A 25690-nucleotide genomic window follows, 5' to 3' on the forward strand; every position below is an offset into this window, starting at 1 on the left:
CGCCGACAGTGGGGCGTGGCACCTCCAGGGCAGACGAGACGAGGTGCCTGTGCCTCATAGAGTGCCGCCTCCTCGCTTCCGGTGCCGCCATTTTGCCGTGAGACAGCAGCGAGTAGGGGCGCGGGTATGCTGTCCGCCGCCGGATACGCGGAGCTGAGGCCGGAGCCGGGATGCGGGGTGGGCGCGCCCGTGCAGTACCGCTTCTCGCCCTACACCTTCAACGGCGGGTGAGAGCCGCGGGCAGGGATGGGGTGGGCCGGGCCGAGGCTGAGCGGTGGCTGGGCCGCGTCCTGCTCGTTTTCGTCTCGCCGGCCCCGTGCGAGGAAGCCGGTGCCCCGGCTGGCGCCTGTCGGTAGAGCAGCGGGGGAGAGCCGGGGTTGGCCTCGCTCAGGGCTGCGCGTCCCGCGGATCGGTGCTCCCGTCCAGCTTTATTTCTGCGTGCCGCTGTGGCTTTTGTCACACTGCGGACCGCTGAACTCTTACGGGTCAAAACAAGCGCTTTCCCTTACCCAGGGGCTCGTGTTTTTGTAGTGGCCCGGGAAACGTGTCTGGTGGCCACGTTATTTGTTTTCAAGGCTGCAACTGAGCCACGAACTGCTTTGTCATAGCTGTTACAGGTGGGTGATCTTTTGCAGATGCTCGCTCTGAATTGACAAGCCTCTGGGCAGCTTGCAGTTCTTTGGATTTTGTTTTTCCTGATGATTAACTGCTTTATAAAGGACATCTCTTAGCTACTTAGTGGTAGCGGCGATGTAGCAATCACAGAGTAATTATCTGGAAATTAATAATGTAGGTTAACATTAAGTTAAAAGAGTGATGGTAATTCTATGATAGTAGTGCTAATACTTGGCTGGACTGTATTTGCTTGGAGAGCCAACCAGTTTTCCTTATTGGACATCTAAAATGGGAGTCTATTGTGTCTTGTCCTTGCTAAGCTTCCATAAGATTTGCAGTCAAAGCAGAGACTCATGTATGTTCTCTTTAGTGTGTCTAGTGTCATTTTTCTTCCAATCTTGAGTTTACGCATAGGGAAATGCATAGTGACAAACATCAAGGAGTGTAATAAGATTCGTGGCACAGTGTGAGTGTGGATAGAGAACTTCAATCTGTTCATCGCTTGCCTAAGTTGTGCCAAAAATTGTGATTATATGAATGCTCTTCTTTAAGGACTGTGTTGGCCATTGCTGGAGAAGACTTCTGCATTGTTGCCTCTGATACACGACTGAGTGAAGGTTATGCAATTCACAGCCGGGACAGTCCAAAATGCTACAGACTGTAAGTCCGCACCTTAGAAGAACTGAAATGGAGGAATGATCCTGTATATTGATAAGCATGTTGCCTGAAATTATCTATTATGTTCCTTGTGTAGAGCCCGCAGGAAAAAAAAAAAGATGGTAGTAACAGAATTGGTTTTGGAATTATGATGACTTTTGCTGTAATGTGATGCTCTAAATGCAGGCGGATTTCTTGTTGCATGCTGTTGAATGTTTTTAGCGTGGTGCCAGACTTCACCTGTAACGTAAGCTAGGTGGTTTTTTTGGCATGGTAATCAGAAGAACTTTTGTATTAGCTGTAGCAAAACTTGTGTAATAACTAGTGCTGCTTTGTCAGGCCACAGGTGTACACACTGCTGTCAGTTTTTTTGCTTATGACACAAGATCATGTAAACTTGTGTTTCACCTGGCTAACTCTATGCAGTATCTTTGACTGTGTTACCATCCGAATGGAAATTGCTTTAGTACAATTAGTGTAGAGCCCCATGATGGCTTTGGGTAAGTCTGGTGACAGAAACTGAGACGATCTCAATTTAAGTTGTTTCGAAAATGACTGCTGAGTGTTAAACCTATAAACATGTGTTGTGTTTTAACCTCGTAGACAGCTAAGCACTGTTTGCTCACTTCCACCCAAACCCTGTGGTGGGATGTGGAAGAGAGTTGGGGGGAAAAATGAGGTAAACCAATAGGCTGATGCAAAGAGAGTTTGATAGGTCAGAAATTGAAGGAAATAATAATAAAAGAATGTAAAGCACGAGGCAGTTGCTCTCCACCTGCTGACCAGTGCCTAGCCAGTTCTTGAGCAGCAGTTTCCCCCTCCCCCTCGGTCAACTCTCCCACTTTATTGTTCCACATGACCCTGCGTGCTGTGGGACATCCCTTGGCCAATTTGGATCAGCTGTCCTGGCCCTGTCACCTCCAGCTTCCCTTGCACTCTCAGCCTCCATCACTGTCAGGGCACTGTGAAAAGCTGAAACATCGTTGGCTCTATGCAGTGCTGCTCTGTAACTGAGCAAAGAGTCAATATTGTATAATATATCAGTAAATAACCGCTGTTGTGCTGACACCAAAAACTCACCTACAGCATAAACATTACCTCACCAGCTAAAAGCAGTCCCCTGGCCAGAGGGAGTAAAACCCTATTGAGTAACATGACACACCTTGGTAATAGCTATAGTCAGGGGTGCTTGAAGAAATTAAGGTTTGTTTTTTTTTTCCCCAAAGTTTTGCTGTGGAAATCAGTGGGTTGAAGAGTGATGTCTGTGTGATCCTGCACTTAATGAGTCCTTTCCAAGATGTAAGCTGCACTTAGCTCTTATTCGTGGAATACCTGTTACTACTACATTTTAGGCAACTATTTCTGATAGAGTTTGAGAAGCTGGAAATACGTTTGATATTTTCATAACTTACTTTGTAAGAACTTTGTCTTACAGAACAGAGCAAACAGTCATTGGATGCAGTGGCTTCCACGGTGACTGCCTTACACTTACCAAAATTATTGAAGCAAGATTAAAGGTAGCTAACTATCTTAATGTATTTAGAAACATATATGTTTTTTGGTATCACATTTGAGACCTATTTTCATTTTAAATACAATTTTTGCTGTTTGGTTTATATTGTAACTGTAGCTGGTGATTGCTAGTGAAAGATCAGGAGGGGTGAAATTGAGGCCAAGTGTAACATCTAGGTTAAAAAGCTTAAAAATTGAAGTGCTGAAGAGAATAATGAGGCAACATCTGTTCTTTGCTAAGTCTCTGAAAAATATGAATTTTGCTTTATGAGGCATTACTGTTAGACCAATGTTGTTTTTGCAATCATGCTAGTTAATATTTTGCTAAGCATTGTTCTCCTCAGTAATGAAGTTACAGAAAGTGTAATTTTGATTGAGTATAAATTTGTGTGTGACTTTCCCATTGGACGCGCTGTGCCATTTGCAGATGTACAAGCATTCCAATAACAAAACCATGACTACTGGAGCTATTGCAGCAATGCTGTCTACAATTCTGTATTCTCGGCGTTTCTTTCCTTACTACGTGTACAACATAATTGGTGGACTTGATGAAGAAGGTAAGACTTGAAACAAATTTTATTTGTGCCTTTCAGTGTGGTAGAGATTATGAAATGTGAAGGTCAACTCTGGAGTCAGGTTTTCTACGGAGACTTTTAAATGTTAACTAATCGCTAGCAAAAAATAATGACTTCTACGTGGATGCTGTAAGTTTAATTCTCCTCTTCCAGGACTTTCTGTGTCCAGTGGTGTGGTTGAGCTGCTAAAATACTGTGTTCTCTGACTTTGAGCAGGAGCTCAGAGGTGGTCTTGTTTAGATAATTTCAACCAGTCCCCACAGTTTGCTGTTAAAACTAAGTTACAGTGCTTCCCCAGTCTTGCTGAGATGTCTGCAATATGTGGAGGGTGAGTCAGCTTGCCCTGCATAATGGTGAATGTCAGACTGTGAGAGTGCAGTAGCGTGTGATAAGAATGAGAGTACACGTTTGCACACACGGGTTTGATTTGGGCTCAGCAAGATTGATTTGTTCTGATTTAATGTTACTACCTGGATCTGTGCCGGGGCTGCTCAGTTACCAGTGCTGCATGGCCAGCTTATCACATCAGGTGTAACCTGTCTGAACAGAAGGAATGAGTGTAGCCAGGCACTGCGTTTTTGCTTGTGTCCCCTTGTGAAACCCTGTGATGCTATAGTGCATCTCTGTCTCTGGTGCTGGCACAAGGCAGCTTGCTTTGCGCAACCTGGCCTGACTCCAGAGGGAAGCACATAAGAGCCCAAAGCACCATCCCTGTTTCCAAGAAGGCACTACAGAGGCATCCAAGCACACACTCTGGAAGCAGTTCCAAGAATTATGCACTTCTGCTGACTAAACTTTCTGCTAGTTGTTAAAAAAAAAAAATAGAGCTCTTTGTGTGGCACTGTGCTCTAACGCATTCTTCTGTTTTGATTATTCCTCATTAGGACTTTTTCTGTGGTAAGTGCTGTAGAAAACATCTGTTAGAGCACGGGTCTAGCTTAAATCATGCAGATAACCTTGCATATAGGAGGGCCGTAACCACAGCGCGTAACCACAGTGAGCCTGCTGTACAAAGTATTGTCTGAACGCAGTGCAGTACTCTTTTGTAAAGGTTTCTTAGGAGATCTCTGGTATTCTAGAAACTGCTTATGGACAGACCTGTTTTTTTATGCAAATTCTTATCAGTATTAAGAATCATTCTGGATTGCAATTACATCCTCCTTTTTTTTCTTTAAGGGAAGGGAGCAGTCTATAGCTTTGATCCGGTAGGCTCATACCAGAGAGATTCTTTCAAAGCAGGTGGATCAGCGAGTGCCATGCTGCAGCCCTTGCTTGATAACCAGGTAAAATAGTTCTTGTTTGTTTTTTTGTGTTTTTTTAACAATCTCAATGAAGATTTGCAACATTCAAATTGATGTGACTTCACTTTTGGGAGGCATTATTTGAGAGAAAGTAATTTTATCAATTAATGTCACAGAATTGTAGGAGTTGGAAGGGACCAAACCAATCAAGGGGTTAAACAACCATATGGTTGTCTGAGACTCTAAAATTTTGTTCAAGTTGTGACTATTTTCACAATGTTCTCATGTAAAGCTGCTGAAAACTTCATCCGTGAAAACATTTGATTATATTTTATTGGAGCTTTTAATTGTTGAACGAGTTAAATCTTTACAGGTTTTTTAACAACTAATTTCTCAGCTTTGATTCAGTTTTAAGGCTCATTAACTGTAGACATCTGTCATAAGTGATGTTTATCACTTCCGAGTTGGAAGCATAATAAGTCACTCTTCCCCCTCCTTTTTCATTTTGGACGCTTAAGTAAATCACCTAGAATACACTAATAAAGCCAATCATGTTCCAATATGAGCTGCTGTTTATAAATCCTAGGTGCTCTTAGGATTACTTGCTTGTAAGAAATGTTCCTAACTACAAAATGACCCGGGATGAACTTGTGTGTAGTTTTGATACTGCTAACCCAGTGTGAAATTTCTGAAGAAATAGATGAGTATCTTGTATATGTTGAATGTTAGTAGGAGAGGCTATGCTTCGCTTTAATTGTTAGCGTTGGTAAAGTTCTGACCATGCAGCCATAAACTCTATGGAGAACTACTTCTGCCAACTCTGAGTTTTAAAACAGACTAATCATTTGTGTAAATCTGCTCATTCTGGTGCAGAGACTGAAAATGCCTTCATGCTAGATGGAAGGTACTTCCTTTGAAATGCTTTATCTTTCCTTAGATTGGCTTCAAGAACATGCAAAATGTGGAGCACGTACCTCTGACCCTGGAGAAGGCTTTGCAGCTGGTTAAAGATGTCTTTATTTCTGCTGCTGAGAGAGATGTGTACACTGGTGATGCACTTAAGATTTGTGTTGTCACCAAAGACGGAATTAAAGAGGAAACCATCCAATTAAGGAAAGACTAATTCAGTTCACGTACAAACGTGTAATGTATGATGTACAATTTAACTGTAATGTGAAGGTGTTTGACTTATTAAATTTTTTCAAGAAGTTTGACTGTTGTAATTCGGAATATTTTTTTCTCTTTGGTAGAAGTGATAGTGGTATTTTTTTATGTGTATGTGGGTGTTATTTTTTTGCTTTTAGAAAACAGAGTAATTCTTGATAAGGGACAGGTAAGTGAGGATATGGTGGAACATCCACCCAGCAGGCTGTCTAGGGCAAGGAAGCGGACTCCATGCCTCAATGTTACCCCTGCCAAGAAAGAAAGAAGAGTAATTGTCTTGAGCAACTCCCTTCTGATGGGAATAGAGGGCCCCATGTGTTGGCCAAAGGGAAGCCTCGCTGGGGCCTGAGTCAGGGACGTTAATAGGAGACTTGCTAGTCTGGTTTGCCCCTCTGATTATTTTTCTTTACTGATAATTCAGCCTGGCAGTGATTAAGTCACTGAGAGAAGCCTGAGGGCTATCAAAAGAGACTTCAGGGAACTGGAGCGGTTAATGGGTGGAATGGGAGTACAGGTGGTGTTTTCCTCCAACTGTTCAGTGTCAGGTAGGGATACTGAAAAGACCAGGAAAGCCCATCTGATAAGGTGTGACTAAGAGGCTGGTACACCACTGCAGGAGTTTTGTTTTTTCAGTGTGGGGTTGGCCTGATGGTATCTGCCTAAGGAAAGGAACCACTAAGGGGGAAAAGGAACTTCTGTGCTACTTTACAGACCTTTAAACTAGGTTTGAAGGAGGAAGCAGGTGACAGTGAGCCTGCCCATGACAAGGTCCAGGATAGTATAGCTAAGAGGGACTCCCTGAGAAGAGTCAGGGAACACTGTCACTTCAGGAAGCAGTGGGGCAAAACCTCAGATTTTTCCCAGAGGCTTTTGGGAGGGCTTCTCCATGAAGGTAATGGAGCTGAAAGCCCAGCTGAAATGCCTCTATACCTATGCATGCAGTGTGGGAGTTGGAAACTGTGGTGCTTTTGGAAATCTGTGATTCATTGCTATCACTGAAATGTAGTGAGGTGATTCATATAACTCCCATATTCAAGAAAGTGAGAAAGGAAGATCTGGGGAACTGCAGGCCAGTGAGCCTCACCTCTGTGCCTGGGAAAATTGTGGAACAGATTCTCCTGGAAGAAAAGTTAAGGCACATGTGAGATGTGGAGGTAATCCAGGACAGCCAGCTCAGCTTCACTGAGAACAGATTGTGCCTCAGCAGTCTGATGGCCTTCTAATAATGGAGTGATGGCACGGGTGGACAACTGATGGGCAACTGATGTCATCTACCTGGATTTCTGCAAGGCCTTTGATGTGGCCCTTCACCACATAGTTATGTCTAAATTAGGGAGATACAGATTTGAAGGTTGGGCTATTAGGTGGATAAAGAATTGGTTGGATTGTTGTAGCCAAAGGGTTATTGTCAACTTCTGTGTTCAGGTGGAGGCTGGTTACAAGTGGTGTCCCCCAGGGGTCCATCTTGGGACACCTTTGTCAGTGACACAGACAGTGGGATTGAGTGTACCCTCAGCAAGTTTGCTACTGACACCTAGCTGAGTGGTGCAGTTGATGCAATAGAAGGGAGGGACAGCAACCAGAGGGGTCTGGACAGACACTCAAAAAAGTGTGTCCAGACCTCTAATGAGGTTTAACAAGGCCCAGTGCAAGGTGTTGCATTTGGTTTGAGGCAGTCCCACATATGAATGATACAGTCTGGGAGGAGAACTCATTGGGAGCAGCCCTGCTGAAAAGTAATTGAGTGTTCTGATGGACAAAAAGCTGGATGTGAGCTATCAGTGTGCTCTTGCAGCCTGGAAGGCCAACAGTATCCTGGGCTGCATCAAAAGAGGGTTGGCAAGGAGGGAGAGGGAGGTGATTGTCCCTCTTTATGCTTTTGAAGCCTCATCTGGAGTATGCGTCCAAGCCTGGGGACCCCAGTATGGGAGGGATGCAGAGCTGTTGGAGGAGGTCTAGAGGAGGATTATGAAGATAATCAGATGGCTGGAATACCTCTCCTATGAAGAAAGCGTGAGGCTATTCAGGCTGAAGAAGAGAAGGCTCCAGGGAGACCTCACTGCAGCTGTCCAGTGCTTTAAGGGAGCTTTTAAACAGGAGGAGAATTACTTATTACACAGTTTGATAGCGATAGGACCATGGGGAATGGTTTTAAACTAAGAAGGGAGATTTAGGTTGGCTATTAGGAGGAAATTTTTTACTCAGAGGGTGGTGAGGTGCTGGCACTGGCTGCCCAAAGAAGCTGTGGATGCCCCATCTCTGGGGGCATTCAGGTTGGATGGGGCACTGGGCAGCCTGAGCTGGTAGGTGGCAGCCCTGCCCACGATAGGGGGTTGGAACTAGATGATCTTTAAGGCTCCCTCCAACCTAAGCCATTCTATGGTTCTGTGATGTGATGCTAAGGGTTTGTTGAAGTCATTTTGGTTCATCTCATCCTAATCTATTACTCTAATTCCAATGTTAACTTAATGCTGTTCCTGCAGCGCCTTGTGCTACAATGTGGAGAAGTGTAGATTTATGAACGTTATATCAACAAACTTTGGTGATGACACTTCCGTTCAGCCTTGGTTTAGTGAGAAAAGTATTAGCTGTGCTCCTGCTGCCTGGAACCACTTTTTCTGTAGAAAGAGGAAGGGCATTAAGTGAAACCTTTCAGAGTTCAGTTCTGAACGCTGCATCTTGGCTCACCTCCACAGGTTTATGTTCAGTTGATGTCCAAACTAGGAAGCAGCATCTTTTTTCTGGCTGCCGATGGAAAACACATTTGTATGGGGATTCTTGGAAGCCCGTTAATGTTGAAAGTTTGGGGGGGGAGGGTTGGGCTTTTTCCTACTACTGCCTTTGATTCTTGGGAAATTGCATCAAGCGCGGACTGCTAGTTGGATTCCTGGAAATTGGCTTTAGTGCTTGGACCTTCAGAAAAGCAGGGACGTGTAATCAAGAGCAAAACAATCTTCTCTCTTATGGGAATCTTTTCAGATATGTAGCCACGCAGAGAGAGTCTTATAAACTGTCTTTTTGCTTGAGGTTGTGTGCTTGGTCTTTACAAAAAGTAATTTTGCAGAAGTATTGGAGCCTGTTGCAAATTGGTGACCTGTTCAAAGATGGCCAAACTGCAGTAATACAGCGTTTTACATGTCATGCGTTTTTCCTAGCTCTGGCAAACCTTCATGAGAGATGGTAGTTTCAGGCTTTTTAGGCCGTACCGGTAGTAGGTAACTGCTTCAACTTCAGCAGTAAAACAGGTACTGCGTTTAATATGACTCTGGGAGTGGTTAGGAAATCCAGTGGGGGGGAACTTGAACAGCTGTTTCCCAAGGTCCGCTTGGTGCCGCTGTTGGGCTGTGTAAGATGGGAACATCTGCTCTCGAGACGGATGGGCAGGAAAGAAGCTCAGCGTCCCAAGCCTGAAGAACACGGGCTGAAGTCACTTGATTATGCAAGTCAGAACTTCTAGGTACATTCAAATATCTTACAGGGATGTTTAGGATCACGTGCAAAAGTCACATTAAATGTACACAGCTGTTTCTTACTGAGCACACGACGCAGTGCAGTAGTTCCAAGAAAGGAAAGAATATATATACTTAAAAATGCAAATCAGCAGTGCCAGATTAATTACACCCTATAAAATTCAATCAAAGCGCATCAAGCTCAGCTACCCTTGGTCCCAGTTTTGTGCTGGATTGCACAAGTATCTCACAGTAGTTCTGTACAGAGTTACTGAGCTCTAGTGAAAATGAGTAGTACTTAAGTTGCAGTGAGAAGCAGCGGATGGTAACAGGTTGGCCGGCCTGCCTGCCTTCTGGACAGCTCCATCCCAACATACAAGATTTAAGCAGTTATCAAGAAAGGGCAACAAACAAGAGGAGCTATGTAACTTACACTTGAATGAATTTAATGCTTTTGATGGATGCCAAATGAGTAGGAGAAACACAAAGTGATTTGAGTGTTCAGGTTGTTTGCAGTCATGGAGGAGGTACAGTAGCAGGCACCGGGGTTGCACGTTCCCTCGCTGCTGTGTGCCGTTGCTATCTGGTCGGAGCACTGGAGCAGGTGAGATGGCCATCTTGTGTTATCTTCAGTTTTCCTGCAGAGTACATCTGGCTGAAGACTTGGCAGGGAATGAAAGCTTTTACACAGGCCTTTTGGACCGCAAATAGCAAACTTATTTTTCAAAAGAAGACATTAATTGTTGTATTCATTTCCTACATGCAGTGGTGTGAAACTAATGATCTACAAATGTTTGTTTCCCAATGTTTTTAACTTCCCTGGCTATGCCCTGCCTGGATATCCTCACTATTCACACTCAGAGTGACAGAAGATACATAAGAGGGAAAATATTCAGAGGCCGCTCAGCTAGTTATTGCTTGATCATTAGTATTAAGACACATGAAAACATTATGGATGTCTCATACACATACAAGGCACCAAGAGGCTTTTTAAAAATCTACCGAGCTATTCAGCTTTGTTTGCAAAGATCACATCATCTTGTTAGGGCAGGAAGGTGGCAATACCCTGACTTTTTACAGCCCTCCTTAGTGTTGTGTCTGTAGTAGTTGTATATAAATCAAACCGGTAGTAATCTTGCACTGTCTACAATGCGTATTAGTTTTTATTAAGCACTTTGAGCGCTATTTAGTTATGGGATGCTGTGGGCAGATAGGCTGTAGAGGTACAGCTGGGCAAAACAAAGGTAAGAACACCACTTACCGTTCCTGGAAGCAAAGAGCCTGGGATGTCTATTTGGCTGAAGTTTAGAAGCCTCTCACGTTTCTGTGGAAGATAAGGGAGAGGGAAGATCTTTATCTTGCAGTACCTTTTCTTAATGCTAAAGAAGTAACACGTGTATTTCAAAAGCGAGCTGTTGCAGAATTATTTGGTTAATCTTGGAGCGAGCACTTCTAACCACCTTGATCAAGTGCTTGCACATGGTGGAGGAGCATAATGAGCTGCAGTAGCGAGCTCAGCTTCGTCTGCAGCAGTGCCAAGCAATACCTTAAGATGGCAATGGTTAGTTGCTATTGGGGATTTCAACACAGTTACATGGGGTGTGGGTAAAAATAGTCATACATACTTTACTGGTTTCCCACTGTAATGTGCTTTGCCGTAGTGTTTACTGAGGAGACGGGAGGCTTTATTTTGATCTCTGCCAAATGGCAGCACACTGTTGCTTATATAAGGGACTGCACAAGGTCAGAATCGACTCTGAAGAGTAGGTTTGTAAGAAAGTAGGCCTTGCTTTATTTTAGACATATGTTTTCAGCAATATTGTTTATGTGTCAAATCCATTTTGTGTACAGGGGAGGGGGCTTGTTATTATGGAAAGTGGAAGTGCTTGACAGGGCATATATACTGCATATATGCTTCTAGGACTCTGGTTCATGGTGTCATTCCTGTGTCAAGGATAAGTTTAATTTTCCTGTAGCTAAAACTAAGATGATCTTAAGGTTGACTCAAAAAATGTTGTTTTATAAACCAAGTGCTGGGCTTTCTCACCCCAGGAAGGCATTTCTCCTGTTTACAGTGCCTGCAACACTACGTGCCTCAGTGAGGTGGGAGGCAGGAGTGGGCTGAGTCTATTTTACTGCCATTTCCTAGGGAAAACCAACGATGTAGGAATTATAAAATGCAATTTGGAGTATAGCAGTTCAAAGTGATTCTTCTGTAATTTGCTCCTTTACACTGCCTATTTACCCCCAGAATTATCCATACTGGAAACCAAGAGAAAGCAGGCTCTGCATGGGCACTGTTCAATGACGATAGAATCATTAAGGTTGGAAGAGACCACTAAGGTCATCTAGTCCAACCGTCAGGTTTTGATGCCAGGTTTCACAAACCCGAACTTGGGGAGAAGTGGCAAGAGCAAGCAGGGAATGATTTAAAAAGCATTCCTGTGGATCTGAGCAAAGTAACAGTGTTGTTTTTCCCCAGACAAGCAGAAGACAGTTTTAGGAGCATAGAGTAATTTCTGCTTCCTCCAGGGTTCCTGATCTGGAGTCAGGAACCAACTTTTGAGTGAAAGGGATTTGGAGATGACAGCTTTCACATTCTTTCTTTCAGTCAGCTTTTGTTTAGCATGAATGCCCTTTGCTTTTGGGCCATTTGGGGCAGTCATAAACCAGACAATATGGCACATGGGCCTGGAGTTAACTAGGAGTTTTTTTCCAGAACTGCCTTCTCAAGCCAAATTCCTTTTGAGAAGGGGTTTTGTCTGTGTGAGTGCAGCACAGTGAGACCAACTTTATATTCTTTCAACTCTAATATGTAGTTAGTTTAATTGTGTGGACCATTTTATGTGCACTTCCTTTTCTAAGCAATCTCAACAAAGTGTTCATAATTACAAAAACATGGTTTAACAGAAAAACAAACAACAAATCCTCAGTATCTTTCCTGTTCGGCTGTTCTTGGACCTTTTCCTAACAGTTGCTGGCAAAGTTCAACTTCACTGTTCATCTCAGAGGCTCAAGTGAGGGTAGAGATGGACTCTGTCAAGCAGCTCAAGTTCAGTGTAGCCTGCAATAATTAATATTCTTTGGCACAAGACAAATTAAAGGGATACTAGCAAGAGAATAGTCATCACATCCAAACTGCAACCCGTGCTTCGTACTTCAGCCAAAGAACCATGAAAGAAGGGTGAAAAACCACGATTCTTATTCTTGGTAGAGAAATGAGATGTAGAAGACTGGAAGTAGTAGCGCAGCGTTATAGATAATTCATTGTTGGCATACTTGGTTTACCTGAGCCCTGATGTCTCTGAAGTTTAGGTATTTCCGCTGCTTGGCTTTCTGCAGCCACAGAGGTGTGGTGACCTCCTTGGTTGTAGTGCAAGAAGCCACCGATGTGCTGATTTACCTGGGTGTCCCCCAGAGTGCTCTTAACATCTGCAGTGCCAGTCCTGCTAAGGTGGCTTAGCCTGGCAGGATTACAGCTTCTCTGCACTGATGCTATGTTTAACCATAGCTTTGTGGCTTTGTGCAAAAGGTCTGTAATCAGCTTGGCAGCTGGGTCTGATGAGTGATCAAGCTGCTTACTAGGTTCTCATTGCTGTGCTCTCGTGTTTGAGACCTGGGCAGCTCAGCTGGCCACCTCTTCTCTGGGGCCACTGATGGAGCTGTACACAGGCTTTGGTGATGCTGCTGAGCACTCAGGAGCATGTCCCCTACCAGGAGCCCACCCATCAGAACATAAGCAAGCTGCAAACAGATGATATATGTGACCTTTGCAGAGAGCTTCATGTACCAAGTTTGCAGGAAGTTTGAAGGCCAGATGAGGAGGAGAAAGGAGAAAAAAAAAAGAGAGAGAGAGTAGGGAGACCTTTATCTTAGGTTTTATATAAGAATCCATTCTGGAGAAAGCCACATTCCAGTGTCACTGCCTTATGCTTGATCTGAACTTTTCTTGACATCTACCCCTGACTGCAGAATGGTTAACACAATCTCCATTAAGTCCCGTGGCAAACAAACATTTTGTTGCGGCTGGTATTTGTTTGCTAGCTGCAGACAAGTCGATCTCATTAGAACTGCATTTACAACTTCTGCCAAGCATTTTGAAACCGGTTGACATGCTCAACAGCTGCCGGAGCCGGAACGGCATTTCATCCCCCGCCTCCATCTTATTATCACAGGGGATGGCTTGATTAATGACAATTAGATGGGATTTTTAAAAATGAAAGTTTGCCTTCGGAAGAGCTGTTCAGAGTGTTTTCATTCTCTGATTTCAAATAAGCCACAAAGCCTGGGTTTTTTGTGCTCTCACAAAAGCCGAGAGAAGCACTTGTCCTGAGCTAACCCACAAAATTTCAAGTAAAAACATCCTAAAGGATGATGCAAAGTGTTTTCAGCTGGTACTTAGTGGGGCCTTTGCACCAAACTGCTCCGTAACAAAGCATGACCAAACAAGATTTCCATGGTGACACTTAGATTTTTCTTGCACAGCTCCAGCCCTGTGCAAGGTTTGGGAATGGAGTTCTAAACCTAAGCTGTCGAATGTGCTTCATCTGGCTATGCAGACTTTAAAGTCAGGGTCTGTGGTAGCCTTCAGCTCAGTTAAGGTGTGATGTTGTCATAGAGGCAGTCTTGACCAGACTCAGTGAAGCACAAGAAAACCAAGATGCTCTTTCTTTGGCAGCTGAGAAGTCGCAGTGACCAAAGCAGCATCTACCATGCAGGCAATATCATCCCTAATTTAACCCATCAAACTCCTCCACATTGCCATTTCTGGCAAGTTAAACTCTGCGTTGCTGTAAGCTTGCTCCAGTTAGTCTCACTGCAGAGAGTGTGATGATAGAGACGGCCTGGCTGACTGAGCTTCACCCCGGACGCGGGGGGGTGAGCTCACAGAAGCAGGCTCCTGTCAGCCTCTGCATCCACCTCCCAGCCCACGTGCAGGCCGTGGCTCTAGCCACAGTGTTGGACTATGGGATTGCTGCCTTGTAAACGCTGACTGCAAGTTTTAATGAGACAGCCCAATTAGATGGCTTGACAGACCATCACAACAGTGATGCAACAGAGCTCAAACCCCCTTGCAGGAGCAGGAGAATTTCAAAGAACTACTTTAAAAGTCACGGAACAGCTCGCACACAGCCCTGCAAACAACAACATCACCCAGAGGGCTGCGTAGAGTAAGGAGAGGGGTTGTGATCATCAAGATAGGAACAAGACAAGTCAGAGGAGTTAGTTCAAACTCTGATTTCCCTAGCTGATACTCTGTGTGGGCACAGCCTGGGTTTCAGGTACCATCTATGGGACACAACTGTCTTAGGTAAGTCCCACGGTATTAGTCTAATGCTGCCTACAGAGAGTTATAACACAGCCTTTGTAAAAATGTGCATGTACAGAATAGCTCATGCCAGGATGTGTGTTACGTTGTCCCATGTGTACTCACAGATGCACAGGGCTGCATTCACTGATTCTCCCACACCCATAAATCATTTCTTACCCTCCCCCCGCACCCCTCCCCCCCAAAAAAAAACCAAAAACAGATAAAGGTTTTATCATCCTCCACCCAAGAATTCACATTAGAAAGCTCTTCTTTCTGGATGAGCCCCTTTTGCTCATGTTCACATATGTGTCACGGAGAGTCCAAAATTAATGAAGAAGGGAATGTAAATTACTGACACCGCAGTAGCAGATCAGTGTTATTTTCCCTAAATTAAAGACCCATCCTGCTTGAGCTGCTTGGATGTCAGGAGGAGCATAGGTGAACTCTGTATTTGAACATCATGAACATGTCTGTATTTGCTTCTGCAGAGGAAAATACTCTGCCAAGTTACAGGTCAGTAGCACACAGCTAGGTAAGCTCAGCAGTATTAAATGATAGCTCGGTGCCTAGCAGTGTTAACTAGTGATAGGACGAGAGGGAATGGCCTCAAGTTGCACCAGAGGAGGTTGAGATTGGATATTAGGAAACATTTCTTCTCTGTAAGAGTGGTGAGGCACTGCAAGGGGCTGCCCAAGGAGGTGGTGGGGTGATCATCCCTGGAGATATTCAGGAAATGTGTGGCTGTGGCACTGAGGGACATGGTTAGTGGGCATGGTGGGGATGGGCTGCTGTTTGGCTAGGCGGTCTTAGAGGTCTTTTCCAGCCTCAATAGTTCTGTGATTCTATGAGAGGTGATAAGGCAGGGCAGTGCGGCAGCCAGGGAGCTGTATGTGCAGCCATGCAGGGGCTGGCAAGGAGATTGGTACCCGGGGCTGCCCAAAACCACCCCTCAGCTGCACAGCATGGCACAACGAGCTGAGGGGGTCAGGTATAGCAGGCCCCGGCATGACGCCATGTTATGGCACCTCAAAGTGCAGCACTGTGGTGTTGTTTGACTGCGCTTGCCCATATGTGTCACCATGGGTGCTGCTGATGAGAGGCTTGCCCTCCTTGTTCCCCCTCACCACGGAGGGCCACCCAGCCATGTGCAGTGGAACAGGGCCACAGCCCTCAGCCCTCGCATCTGTAAGGGCTGGAGCCCAGCCGGGCCGAGGTGCAGGACTCAATGGGCTGGCGGATCAGAGGGCCCGGCTGCGCTGTGCAGGATCTGCTCCGCGTGCACGCACAGGGGCCGAACATCTGTCAGGCAAACAAAAAGCAACCCAAGCGGAACAAAAGAGAGGATTATTTTCACTCAAGTTCTTCTTCAGTCGCAGCAGGCAACGCTCAAGCCGTTCTTGCATTCAGACTCTAAGGCCTTATGGGGTACGGGCTGTCCGGGAAATGCCAAACGCTGTTACCAGAAGACAAAAGAGGGGGGAAAGAAGAAGAAGAAAAAAAGTAGATATGGAAAATGCGGAATGTGTGGTTGGGTCATATTGTGCAGGAGGGCGGCAGAAGGGGCACCGGTGAGGGAGCAAGGAGATGGAGGGGAAAAGGACGGGGTGGTCATGCGCTCAAGAGAAAGTGACAGAAGATGATGGTCCTTGAAAACACTGCTGAGCGCATCAGCCACGCCACAAGGCACTGAATGCTGCTGCTCGGCTCTGAGGGGCAGAGGGCACGGAGACAGTGCCTGTGCCTTTCCCTTGTGCTTGGCACTAGGAGCACTCACCTGCAGATAGCAGCCCGCAGCATGCCATGTATCTGTTACTTTTACTGCCTCCCTTTCTCATCCGTTCCTTTGGTCCTTATCAAACTTTTGGAAGGGCACTGTGCAGGAAGAATCGGGAGCAGATTGCTGTGGCAGGAGGTAAAGGATACCATCTATACCATCTTCCCTATTTCATTGCATAACATGCTATACTGGTCCCTTGCCATAAGATTTTCTAAAAGGATACTGTTTCTCATATGAAACAGATTTCTCTCCTTTAAATGATAAACTTTGTAGTTCTTAGTTTTGTTTTTTTTTTTTCTTAAATTATTTATAAACATATCAGCAAAAACTCTTGTTTCTGCATCCTCCCCTCCAGCCAGGGTTATAGAATTGTCAGTTTTTATGGCTAGGATGCTACCTGCACATACCTCAGGGCTTGCAGAGAATAACCAAAGCAAACGTGATTGCTTTAGCTTTAAAGAAAAATATCAACTATGGACAAATGTTAGCAATATCCTAACCATAATAAGGTATTGACTCGTTATTGATGACCTATATGAGAACTGCTTGCAGACGTTAAATAGGGGTCTCTTGAAATTCCTGAAACACGACCAAACCAGATATATATCTTATGAAAAACAGAAGCCTGGGCAGAGCAGCAGCATCTCAGCAAAACTGCAGGTAAGTAACAGCAGACCAAGGACAGTCAGCAGCAACCCAGGCAGGACAGGAGTGCAGCAAGGAAACAGGCTGTGCTCTGGAGCCTTTTCCCCAGGGCGAGGCTGTGCCAGGCAGCTCATAGCTCAGCAGAAGCTGACAACTCCTGAGAGCAGTAGAAAGTGCAGGACTGGCAAAGCTTGGATAAGATGTCCAAGGCTAGCTTATGAATTACTTCGTTTTAGCAGGAGAGTTCAATCTGTCCAACCTCCTGTGAGCCCTGCCAGTATCCAGAAACACAGTCCAGGTATGTGTGTGATCTGTGTAGGATCCATGCAGGGGGTTGGATACGCTCTCCATGCACAGACCTGTGGTGTTGTGTGACAGCTCTGGCTGTTGCTGCTTGAAACATCTGCTCCAGCAACAGTAGGGAGCTTTATGGGGTAAATGAGCCTGTCTTTGCAGCATCCATGGTTTTGGGGTTTTTTTCAGTTCCTGTGAGGTTGCTCCACAGAAAGACTGCTCTGGAAGACATGGGTCAGAAATCTGCTCAACAGAAGGCTCTGGATGACCTGGAAGTCGAGACAGGCAGAGATGTGCTCTGTGACCAGACCTGGCCTGTGGGTATAATGGTTCCTGGCTTTTCTGGAGTCACAGAGCACCCATGTCTCTCCTGCAGTCTGTCTCACCCCTTATTAAAGGACTTTTAAATGACACGGTAAAGACACATTACAAAGACAACAGCAACATGCAGTGTTACTATGACTTTACAGACTACTAATCTTGGTCTCTCAGACTGCAGCTTGGGACCTGCTCTGAGTGCCTAAGAGAGGAAAAGGATGAACTGGTGGCTCTCAGACAAACAGCTGTGACGCGTGCCATCACAGTAAGTTCATGGTGGCTGCAGTTTTGACAGACTAAGTCAAAACAGAACCGAACAATCAGGGTGAGTTTTTGTCTTGTGGCTGCAATGAATTCCCCGGTGGCTGCCTGTGGCCACTGTTATTGTCTGTGGGAGTCACTGCCCTAAGAGAAGAATTCTTCAACAAGTGAACAAATAACTCAATTAGAAATGAAAGCAGTACATTCCTGAGAGGAGTTCAGCAGCCTCTTCTTCCAGTAGCAACAGTGGAAGTTCCCAGGCTCTGCACCTCTCAGCCCTCGACCCCGAGCCATGGCTCCTTGCTCCCCTTCAGCAGATGACACCTACCAGGGAGTGCAACCAACTGCTTCACAATGACATGCCAGCCTGTTTCTTTTGGGTACCATTTGTTGGGATGTGGCAATGCACTTACTTTGGTCGGTCAAATTTCAGCTTAGAAAAAAAATCCAATTACACACAACAAGATGGAAAGAGCAGGGGAGACGAGCAGATTTATGAACTGATGAATGAGCTTTTTTGTTGAAAAATAATTACTGAGTACTCACTTTGTGGGTGAGCTTGGTCTACCAAGGAGAAGGAATAATCAGCAGTCCTGGGATCTGAAAACAGACAAGAAATCAAACTCAAGCAATTAGAGATTGGCCAATCTGAATCATGGAATGAGTGCAGATATGATGACTTCCCTCCAAGATACAAAAGAGAGAGAAAAGTATTTTTGTTAAATGTATTCAGTGGGTATGGGAAGCAGGGACCTCCTGCAAGGAAGAAAATATCCTTTGAGTGTATGTCGTGGTAATCTAGTACTGAAAAGCAGAAGGGGTGAAGGAATTGTGAACAGCTGGTAAGTGGCAGCCCTGTGCCGAAAGAATAAAGTGTGGAGGAGGGGAGAAAGCAATTAAAAAGGGGGGGAGAGGGGAGGGTGGAGGAGGGGGGCTAAAATGGAAACTCCTAATTTCAACAGTAAAATAAAACCAAAACAGAAAAACAAAACAGATGTGTTGGGAGTGTATTGTCAAACACCAGATTCCTGTGGATCCTAAGAGCTGCAGAAGCCATTGTCCTCTGCTGGGGATGGGGGCCATAAAAAAACAACACGCTGGGCTGGGAACGTAACCGCTGTGTGCTCTCACTCACAGTTCTCAGCTAAACCCAACACAACTCTCTACTGGTCACAAAAGATGCTCCAGAGAGAATGAGTGCAGCCATAACTAGTTGACCTGTGAGCGCTCACCTTCCTTTTTGTGCTCTGAAAGCTGCACTTCTGACAGCGGGAATAGAGGCTTATCTCAGCCTCAGGCAAGCCACACTGACTTTGCCCTGCCTTCTTCAGGTACCAGAATAGCTCACTGAGGACGTGCCTGTGGCCAGAGTGAGTGCAGCACATGCTGCTCACTGATACACTGAGCTGGAGAACAGGTGAAACGCTGTGTGCTGGTGCACAGCAGGAGATCCTGAGCTGCTGCTTTCAGTTCCTTGGTGAATGTATTTCCCTCACTGCTGGTTGTTGGCTTCAACCCTTCTGAGCAGGGAGATGCCAACACTTGCCATGATGGCACATGTAGTTGGTACTAGGCTTAAGATGGCTGGTCACTGACTTTTCCAAATTACCTTTTGTAGACCTCTACTTTTCCAAATTACCTTTCATAGACCTCTTGTAAGAGGCCAGGTACGCTGCTCAGGAACCAGGTGCAGTGTTCATACTGGTTTGGACGCAACCAGTATTCAACACCAATACACAGTGTCAACTTCAGCTCAACAGTCCTTAAATCACAGACTACCCAATATCTGGAGGACTTTCATTCTTTGCTTGCCCAATTCTTGCGCACTGCTATTGCCATTGGAAGATGGGTACCAGGTGAGAAAGATCTTCCCTGAGCCCATGGGTATGGTCTTGTTTCCCTGTATTTTTCACTAGACCTTTGAAATTGGCATACCAAGTGATCAAAATCAACTTGTCTTTGAAATAAATGCATTAAAATTACACTTATCCAAAGCTCCGCATTCATCTCACTGCCACATACTTCAATATGCAGAATATTTACACTTCTAAGAAGGATTCTGCTGACGGCTGCACTCATCGTTTTTAGGGCATGATTGACAGGGATCTATTTCAAGACACCTCCCCTTGAAAAAAAGAAGAGAAAACTACCTTAATGGTGAGGCAGGGAGTGACAGCAACAGACAAAAGGTCACTGCTTTTTTGTTCTCCACATCTGAAGAAAATACACAGAACTCCATTGTATGACTTTTCCACTCACGGCATTGTCTCCCTTGACCCCATGCACATCTGCAGCCTCTGTTATCTCTGGATAACAGCTGTTCCGTCGCTGATTATGCGCCAGCTCCACTTCAGTCTGCTTAAGGTGCTGTGAAAAGCCCCCGGGTTGCTGCGTTTGTGAATGCGAATTCAAGATGAAGCCTAAAATTGTAGGAAAAGAAAAAATAAAAGATAAATAATGGGTAACTCTTATTTGACAGTTTGTTCAGTTATCTCTAACAATTGAGCCTATATTTCAGAAGTTTGGGGATCTTTAAATCCCCACTACTCTCACCTAAATCCTTTTGTTTTAAAGTCAGCATTTGACAGAAGAAAAAAAATGCATTCAGCACTGGGGAAAGAAGTAAGTTCTTCAGATATACGATTCGCAGGAGCAGAATTTGAAGAGCAATTAATTACTGAGGATTCTGAGTTAAAAGAGAGTGACTGAAGGGATGGGATATGTGCAAAACCGACCCCTTTGAATGCAAATGCTCCTTGATCTTCATTTGGGGCAGAGGAAGTAATTTCTGTCTTGTCACGCTCGCTATGAGGAGCACAATTCAGCACGCACCCCCTTCCCAGGTAATTCATCTTCTGTGCCTCTCTACATCCCCTCCCCATCTCATTTTCCACCTCTGCCACTCCCCAGTTACGGATGCTCACATTCCCACATGGGTGCTAAATCCCACCAGTCCCTCTGTCAGAAGGATAAGGATGGAAGAGGATTTCTTTGATCTCCGGGGCTCTTTCATGGGTCGTTTGGAAGGAGAGGATGGAAGAAGGTGAGGATTTCCAGTTTATCAGCGAGGTGTTGATGGCCACCAGATTGCTGGGAACATAATAGAGGACAATCCTGTAAAAAAAGAGCTGCTTTGCAGCCCAGCACTAAGTTGTTAATGAGCTCCTGGTGTAAACGCATCGGGTGCAGGGGCTGTACCTAAGCAGGTGGCTCTGCAGTGACAAGCAACCCCAGGTTATCTACTTAGGAGTAAGTTGTACAGCTCCCGTCCGTGAAATCTCTGCATGCTCACTGTGTGTATGTAGGGCAATGCTGCAGATCCCTCATCAGCGAGGTGTATTTCCAGAAGTGTGGGGGCACCTTACAGACCATGGAAGCGCAGGCTATCCTGTGGAGCTGGCCCCAAACCCTGCTACCCGCGGCCCATTTGCCCTGCGGCCATCTGTAGAACAGCTGCTCAGAAGGGGCTACTCTTTGATTACCATTGTAAAGGTGCTATGCATGCACAAATGCTGAAGGCAGCAGCAGCGTGCCTATCACAGCACAGAGCACTGCACCTCATGTAGGATGCAGGCACGCAAGCCTACTGAAATGACAGAGGGACGGAGTTAGAGGTAAATATTAAACCTTTGTCCCAAATTGCCCAATTTGATTGCGAAACTGACTTCTTTTTCATGCTGGCAACTTTTCTTTTATCTCTTTGAGTCCATCTACATCACATCCCTTGCAATTACATTATACTCCCTTTGTCCGCGAGCCAAGAATTTGCCAAGAACTTGCAAAATCCTCACCCCCGATTGTTTACCTGTTTTGTACAGCATTTCTGCCTTTCTTCAGAAAGCAGTTCTACTATAGCCGCCTTCTGTTAGACAAAATTATGCAAATTGCATAGATTAAATTGCTGTATAATGGTTGATCAGCTTTTCCTTATTGTTTGCCATTTGTTACACAGGATTTGCGTGCATTTAAGAGTTTTATGTGTTTAATAGTTATTTAAGAGGCTTAGCATAGCTAATACCTTCAAGCAGTTCTATCCCCTCAGACTGCAGAGAAGTAAAGGCTACCTCTGTTGTCACTGGCTTTGACTCTGGGAGTTTGTAAAAACTGTTTTAAAAGCCCAAGTGGCCAAGGAGGTGGGGAGAAAGCAGTGATGTGGTGACGCTTTTCCAGCGTGCTGCTGTTTACTGGAACGACCCCTGTCCTCTGCTGATAAAGGGAGCTATGGAGCAGCACCAGCCCCAGCTGGAGGAAAGGGCCCCACAGGATCCGTGCCATCCTGCTCATCTCCAAATTCCACTTTGTTCAATTATAGCCTGTTGCCATTCACGTACATGAAAAAGCTTGGATCCGCTTTCACGCGAGCATAGGCTTATAGTCCTGCTTGAGGCTGTTTGCAAGCGAACACAGAGGCATTTCCTCCAAGTTGCCAGATCCTGTTCTCATTAACATGTTGCCAACACATTAATCATATCTCAAACCTCGTGTGCCCCTGAGCAGGCCTTCCCTCCCAGATGCCTCATCCCCATTCCTTGACAGACGTACTTTCATCTCTCTCCCACTCCTTACGCATCCCCGATGTCCTCTGAGAGCTGCAGCCCAGGCAGAGCCAGCAGGCCTGGGGAGGGGGGCAGGGGGCAGGGAGCAGCTCACTGCCATGCAGCTTCCACGCCAACAGCCCAGCTGAGGCCGCTCGGCAAAGCACACACAACTGCTGCAATACCTACAGCTTTTCTGTAAGCAATTAACTGAAGAAGTCAGGTTCGGTTTTCTTAAACAAATTAGCCTTTTAGTATTGAGTTATACACACCGTTGAGAAAACAGAGAGTAAAGTAAATACGTGCTTGAAAAGCAACCCTTCTCCCATGCAGCCCCAGAGAGCAGTACTCACACATTTGCCCACTGCAAACAGATGGGCCATTTTCTTGCGTCTCTATTAGGTAATAGGCTCAAGCTGTGAACAAATAAAGCAGAAAACACCCAATATGCCAATGTGTTAATTTTGTCTTCCTGTAGGTGTCCCTGTCGGTTGCAAAACTGAGTCAGGCCTGACTTTTCCATTTCTTATTTTGTTTTGCTAACAAAGAGAAAGACAAGTTGCAACCTTGTTCTTATGGAAAACAAACTATTTTTCACAATAGCACATACCTAAGAAGCAGTGACTAAGCCACATGCTAGCCCTGCTTGATAGGCCGTTGGTAAATAGATTCCTTTTTCACACTGCTGGATTCTCCGTTAAACCCACATCACAATACACGTTACTACTGACCCTAGTTTGAATTACATGCCCAGAACCAGTTTCCCTAACATACATATTAATACTTACAGTACACGTAGTTATACGTCATGGGCATGGCCTTTCTTGCTTGTGGTAGATGGTGCGCTTCAGCTCAGGACAGGATCTATCTCAGACATCACAGGCCTGATAAACTCCTGTCACAAGTGAATTGTTTGTCATTGCTTTTGTACACGGGACTGTTTCCATGCTTGCATGAGAATTGTCAGGGGGACCAAAACGAAAGGAAAACACATCTAAGTAGGTCTAGCTATTGACTAAAACATTGTAGCGTCGCGAAAAAGATTCAATACCATTTTTTCCGGGGTATTTCGGGTCCAAACTTGTAGTTTGACCTTTTTTGCCTAGGATGTCTTTGTTCTTGCAGGGCTGAATGCTTCAACCCAAGCAGGAGCAAGTGCTGAGCATCAGAGGGGGTTGTGCACTTCCCAGCGCACACTGAAGAGTTTTTAATGCAGTCAGGCCTACGCTCAAGAGATATAAAGGTTCTTCTATTTCTTTAAAGTCTAACCTGATTAGAGTCACTCCTATGACTCTTAATTTACCACTATCCAACGACCTCTCCTATTGTTACAACCTTTCTTTCTTTCATGAGGGCTCTTTGGGAGCTTTTCACGTACTTGTTAAATGCTCTTGGTCACAAAGCTTGCCCAACGTTCCCTTGATCGTGTCATCGCTATGGTGTAAAATTGAATTACTTTTACAATGCATGCTGTACCCTAGCAAAGAGAAGCCTTTTCCCACAGTTAACAGAGGTGGAAGCCCTCAAAATAAATGAATAAAGGAGCATACCAAAAAAAGAGAGAAAAAAAAAGTGAATTTTCATCAAAAGGAAAAAGATTTTTTCTCACCTTTTCTTGAAATGGGAGGAAGGCAAGCTCAAAGGGCTCTCTGGTATGTGTCAGCAAGCCCCGCTATCTCACTCTTGAAAGAGAGAAATGGATTGACCTGCTTGGAAGGAATTAATAACAGTGAAATAGAAAATATTTGCAGTTTGATTTATTTTTTTGGTGGTGGTTATAGAAGAAACACCAAAGAAGTCTTGTCTTCCTCAAGGAATCAAGAACACAGTTTCTCCATGGCCGATGAGGGATGTGGGATGCTTACAGATCTGCAGGTCCCAAAGTTAGTTTTCATCTTGTGTCCTTTTTCGTAGGATTTGATACCAAATGACTGCTGTTATCCAAAGCAGAAGTGAGTATTAAAACTAGATGAGCCTACACAGAGCATGATTTGGGGCATGAAGTAACTCCTAAAAAAATAGAGTCACTCAGAATTTCTTTTGTATACAAAGGTATTCTTAGACCTTGTTATGCCCTATGGTCTTAACTGTGTGTATAGTCTTCCTAACCCCAGTAGAAATCCATCCACATACTCCATCCTGGCAAATACATCAGGCGTTTTTGTTCCTATTGCACTGTCTAGAAGATCTTGATCAGCCCTGCTTTTTCCAGGATGTCATTATACGCTTGTAACACGATACAACATCAAGACTGTACTCGCACTCCACTGCTTCATGCTGGAGATAGTAAATGCTCTCACCCATTCTTCTCTTTGGTAACTCAGACCCAATTTCAAGTGCCCCAGAAGTCCTGTTTCAGTTCAAAACAGTTTCACTCCTGTCTATTCCGTAAAAAGGGCTATGCTGCTGCATCACCACTGAACTACCAGGTATTATGTACTGTGCTATACATACTCTGGTGAGAACTTGTTTCCCACCTGCCAGGGTGGCTTCATTGTACTGCTAATGCCAAAGACATGAAAGATGTCTGTGGGAGCTGCTTCCACACAGTCAGCACAGCCCAAGGATGCTGGCAGAGCACACGTGGGGAGATGTGATCTTCTCTTCTAAGAGAGACCCTCGGTCATCCAAGCAGCAGGAAGAACAGTGGGAGCAGCACCTTTTGACTTGCATGGTTTTCATGTTTCTTTTGCATCCCCTGGATTTTCTAAGGCAGGCCGTGCATACTAAAGTGTCACCACTTGCACTTAAGGACTTAAGGTGATAGTGCTACACTTGTTCACATCAATGTGAGAGGGACCCCACAGCAGGAACTCAGCTCTTTCAGACCTCTTTAGAAATGTGTGATAATCTTATAGTGCACTGACACTTTCTCCCACATCTCTCTCCCAGCCTCTAATTTCTCTTCAACAGGGCTATGCTAGTCTCTACATTTTGTTGCTGCTGCTGACACAGCTCTCCTTTCTCTAAATTTGCCCTTTTTCACACTTCACTGTTCCATTCCATTGCACTCTTCAGTGTTTTGTAGAAAGGTTTACGTGTCCACTTGACACCTAGCCTGCTGTGCAGCGCTCTTCATGATTCTTTTTTCCATATACTTTAGAAAAGACACATTTGGCAATAGATATGCATGCCTTTTTATGTTGTCTTTCTTTTCTTCTTCTTTTATTCTCCCTCTCGTAAGAATTGCTCTGTATTTACATTTTGCTCTTATGCATCACGTTCCTCTTGTTCTTAATACCTAAGTTTAGAACCAGGTTTATTTTCTTATTATTTTTTAATACAAAGATTTTTTTAAACAAACATCCAAAATCTGAAGAATTTACCAGGAAAGGA

General features: G+C 44.9%; 2 protein-coding genes across 8 annotated transcripts in view; one reads left to right on the forward strand and one right to left on the reverse strand.

Moving 5' to 3' along the window:
- Positions 1–86: 86 nt before the first annotated feature.
- PSMB1 (proteasome subunit beta 1) lies at positions 87–5814 on the forward strand. Its single transcript, NM_001007905.3, has 6 exons — positions 87–227; positions 1168–1275; positions 2708–2789; positions 3212–3341; positions 4536–4642; positions 5538–5814. The coding sequence occupies exons 1-6, from the start codon at positions 127–129 to the stop codon at positions 5721–5723; spliced, it is 714 nt and encodes a 237-aa protein (NP_001007906.1). The 5' UTR covers positions 87–126; the 3' UTR covers positions 5724–5814.
- A 2231-nt stretch (positions 5815–8045) lies between these two features.
- Positions 8046–25690, reverse strand: part of FAM120B (family with sequence similarity 120B) — a 108622-nt gene continuing 90977 nt past the window's right edge. For 2 of the 7 annotated variants that reach the window (XR_005858267.2, XR_005858260.2), the window contains 8 exons: positions 23964–24060; positions 23143–23249; positions 22708–22770; positions 20744–20909; positions 18366–20239; positions 10475–10537; positions 9647–9851; positions 8046–9171 (listed from right to left, as the gene is read on the reverse strand). The gene's annotated coding sequence lies outside the window, so the exon portion shown is untranslated. Of the gene's footprint in view, positions 9172–9634; positions 9852–10474; positions 10538–18365; positions 20240–20743; positions 20910–22707; positions 22771–23142; positions 23250–23963; positions 24061–25690 lie in introns of those variants that run through there. The other 5 variants (XR_005858261.2, XR_005858258.2, XR_005858259.2 and 2 more) reach the window with 5 other exon arrangements.

The sequence above is a fragment of the Gallus gallus genome, chromosome 3, assembly GCF_016699485.2.
Source record: "Gallus gallus isolate bGalGal1 chromosome 3, bGalGal1.mat.broiler.GRCg7b, whole genome shotgun sequence".
NCBI lineage: Eukaryota > Metazoa > Chordata > Aves > Galliformes > Phasianidae > Gallus > Gallus gallus.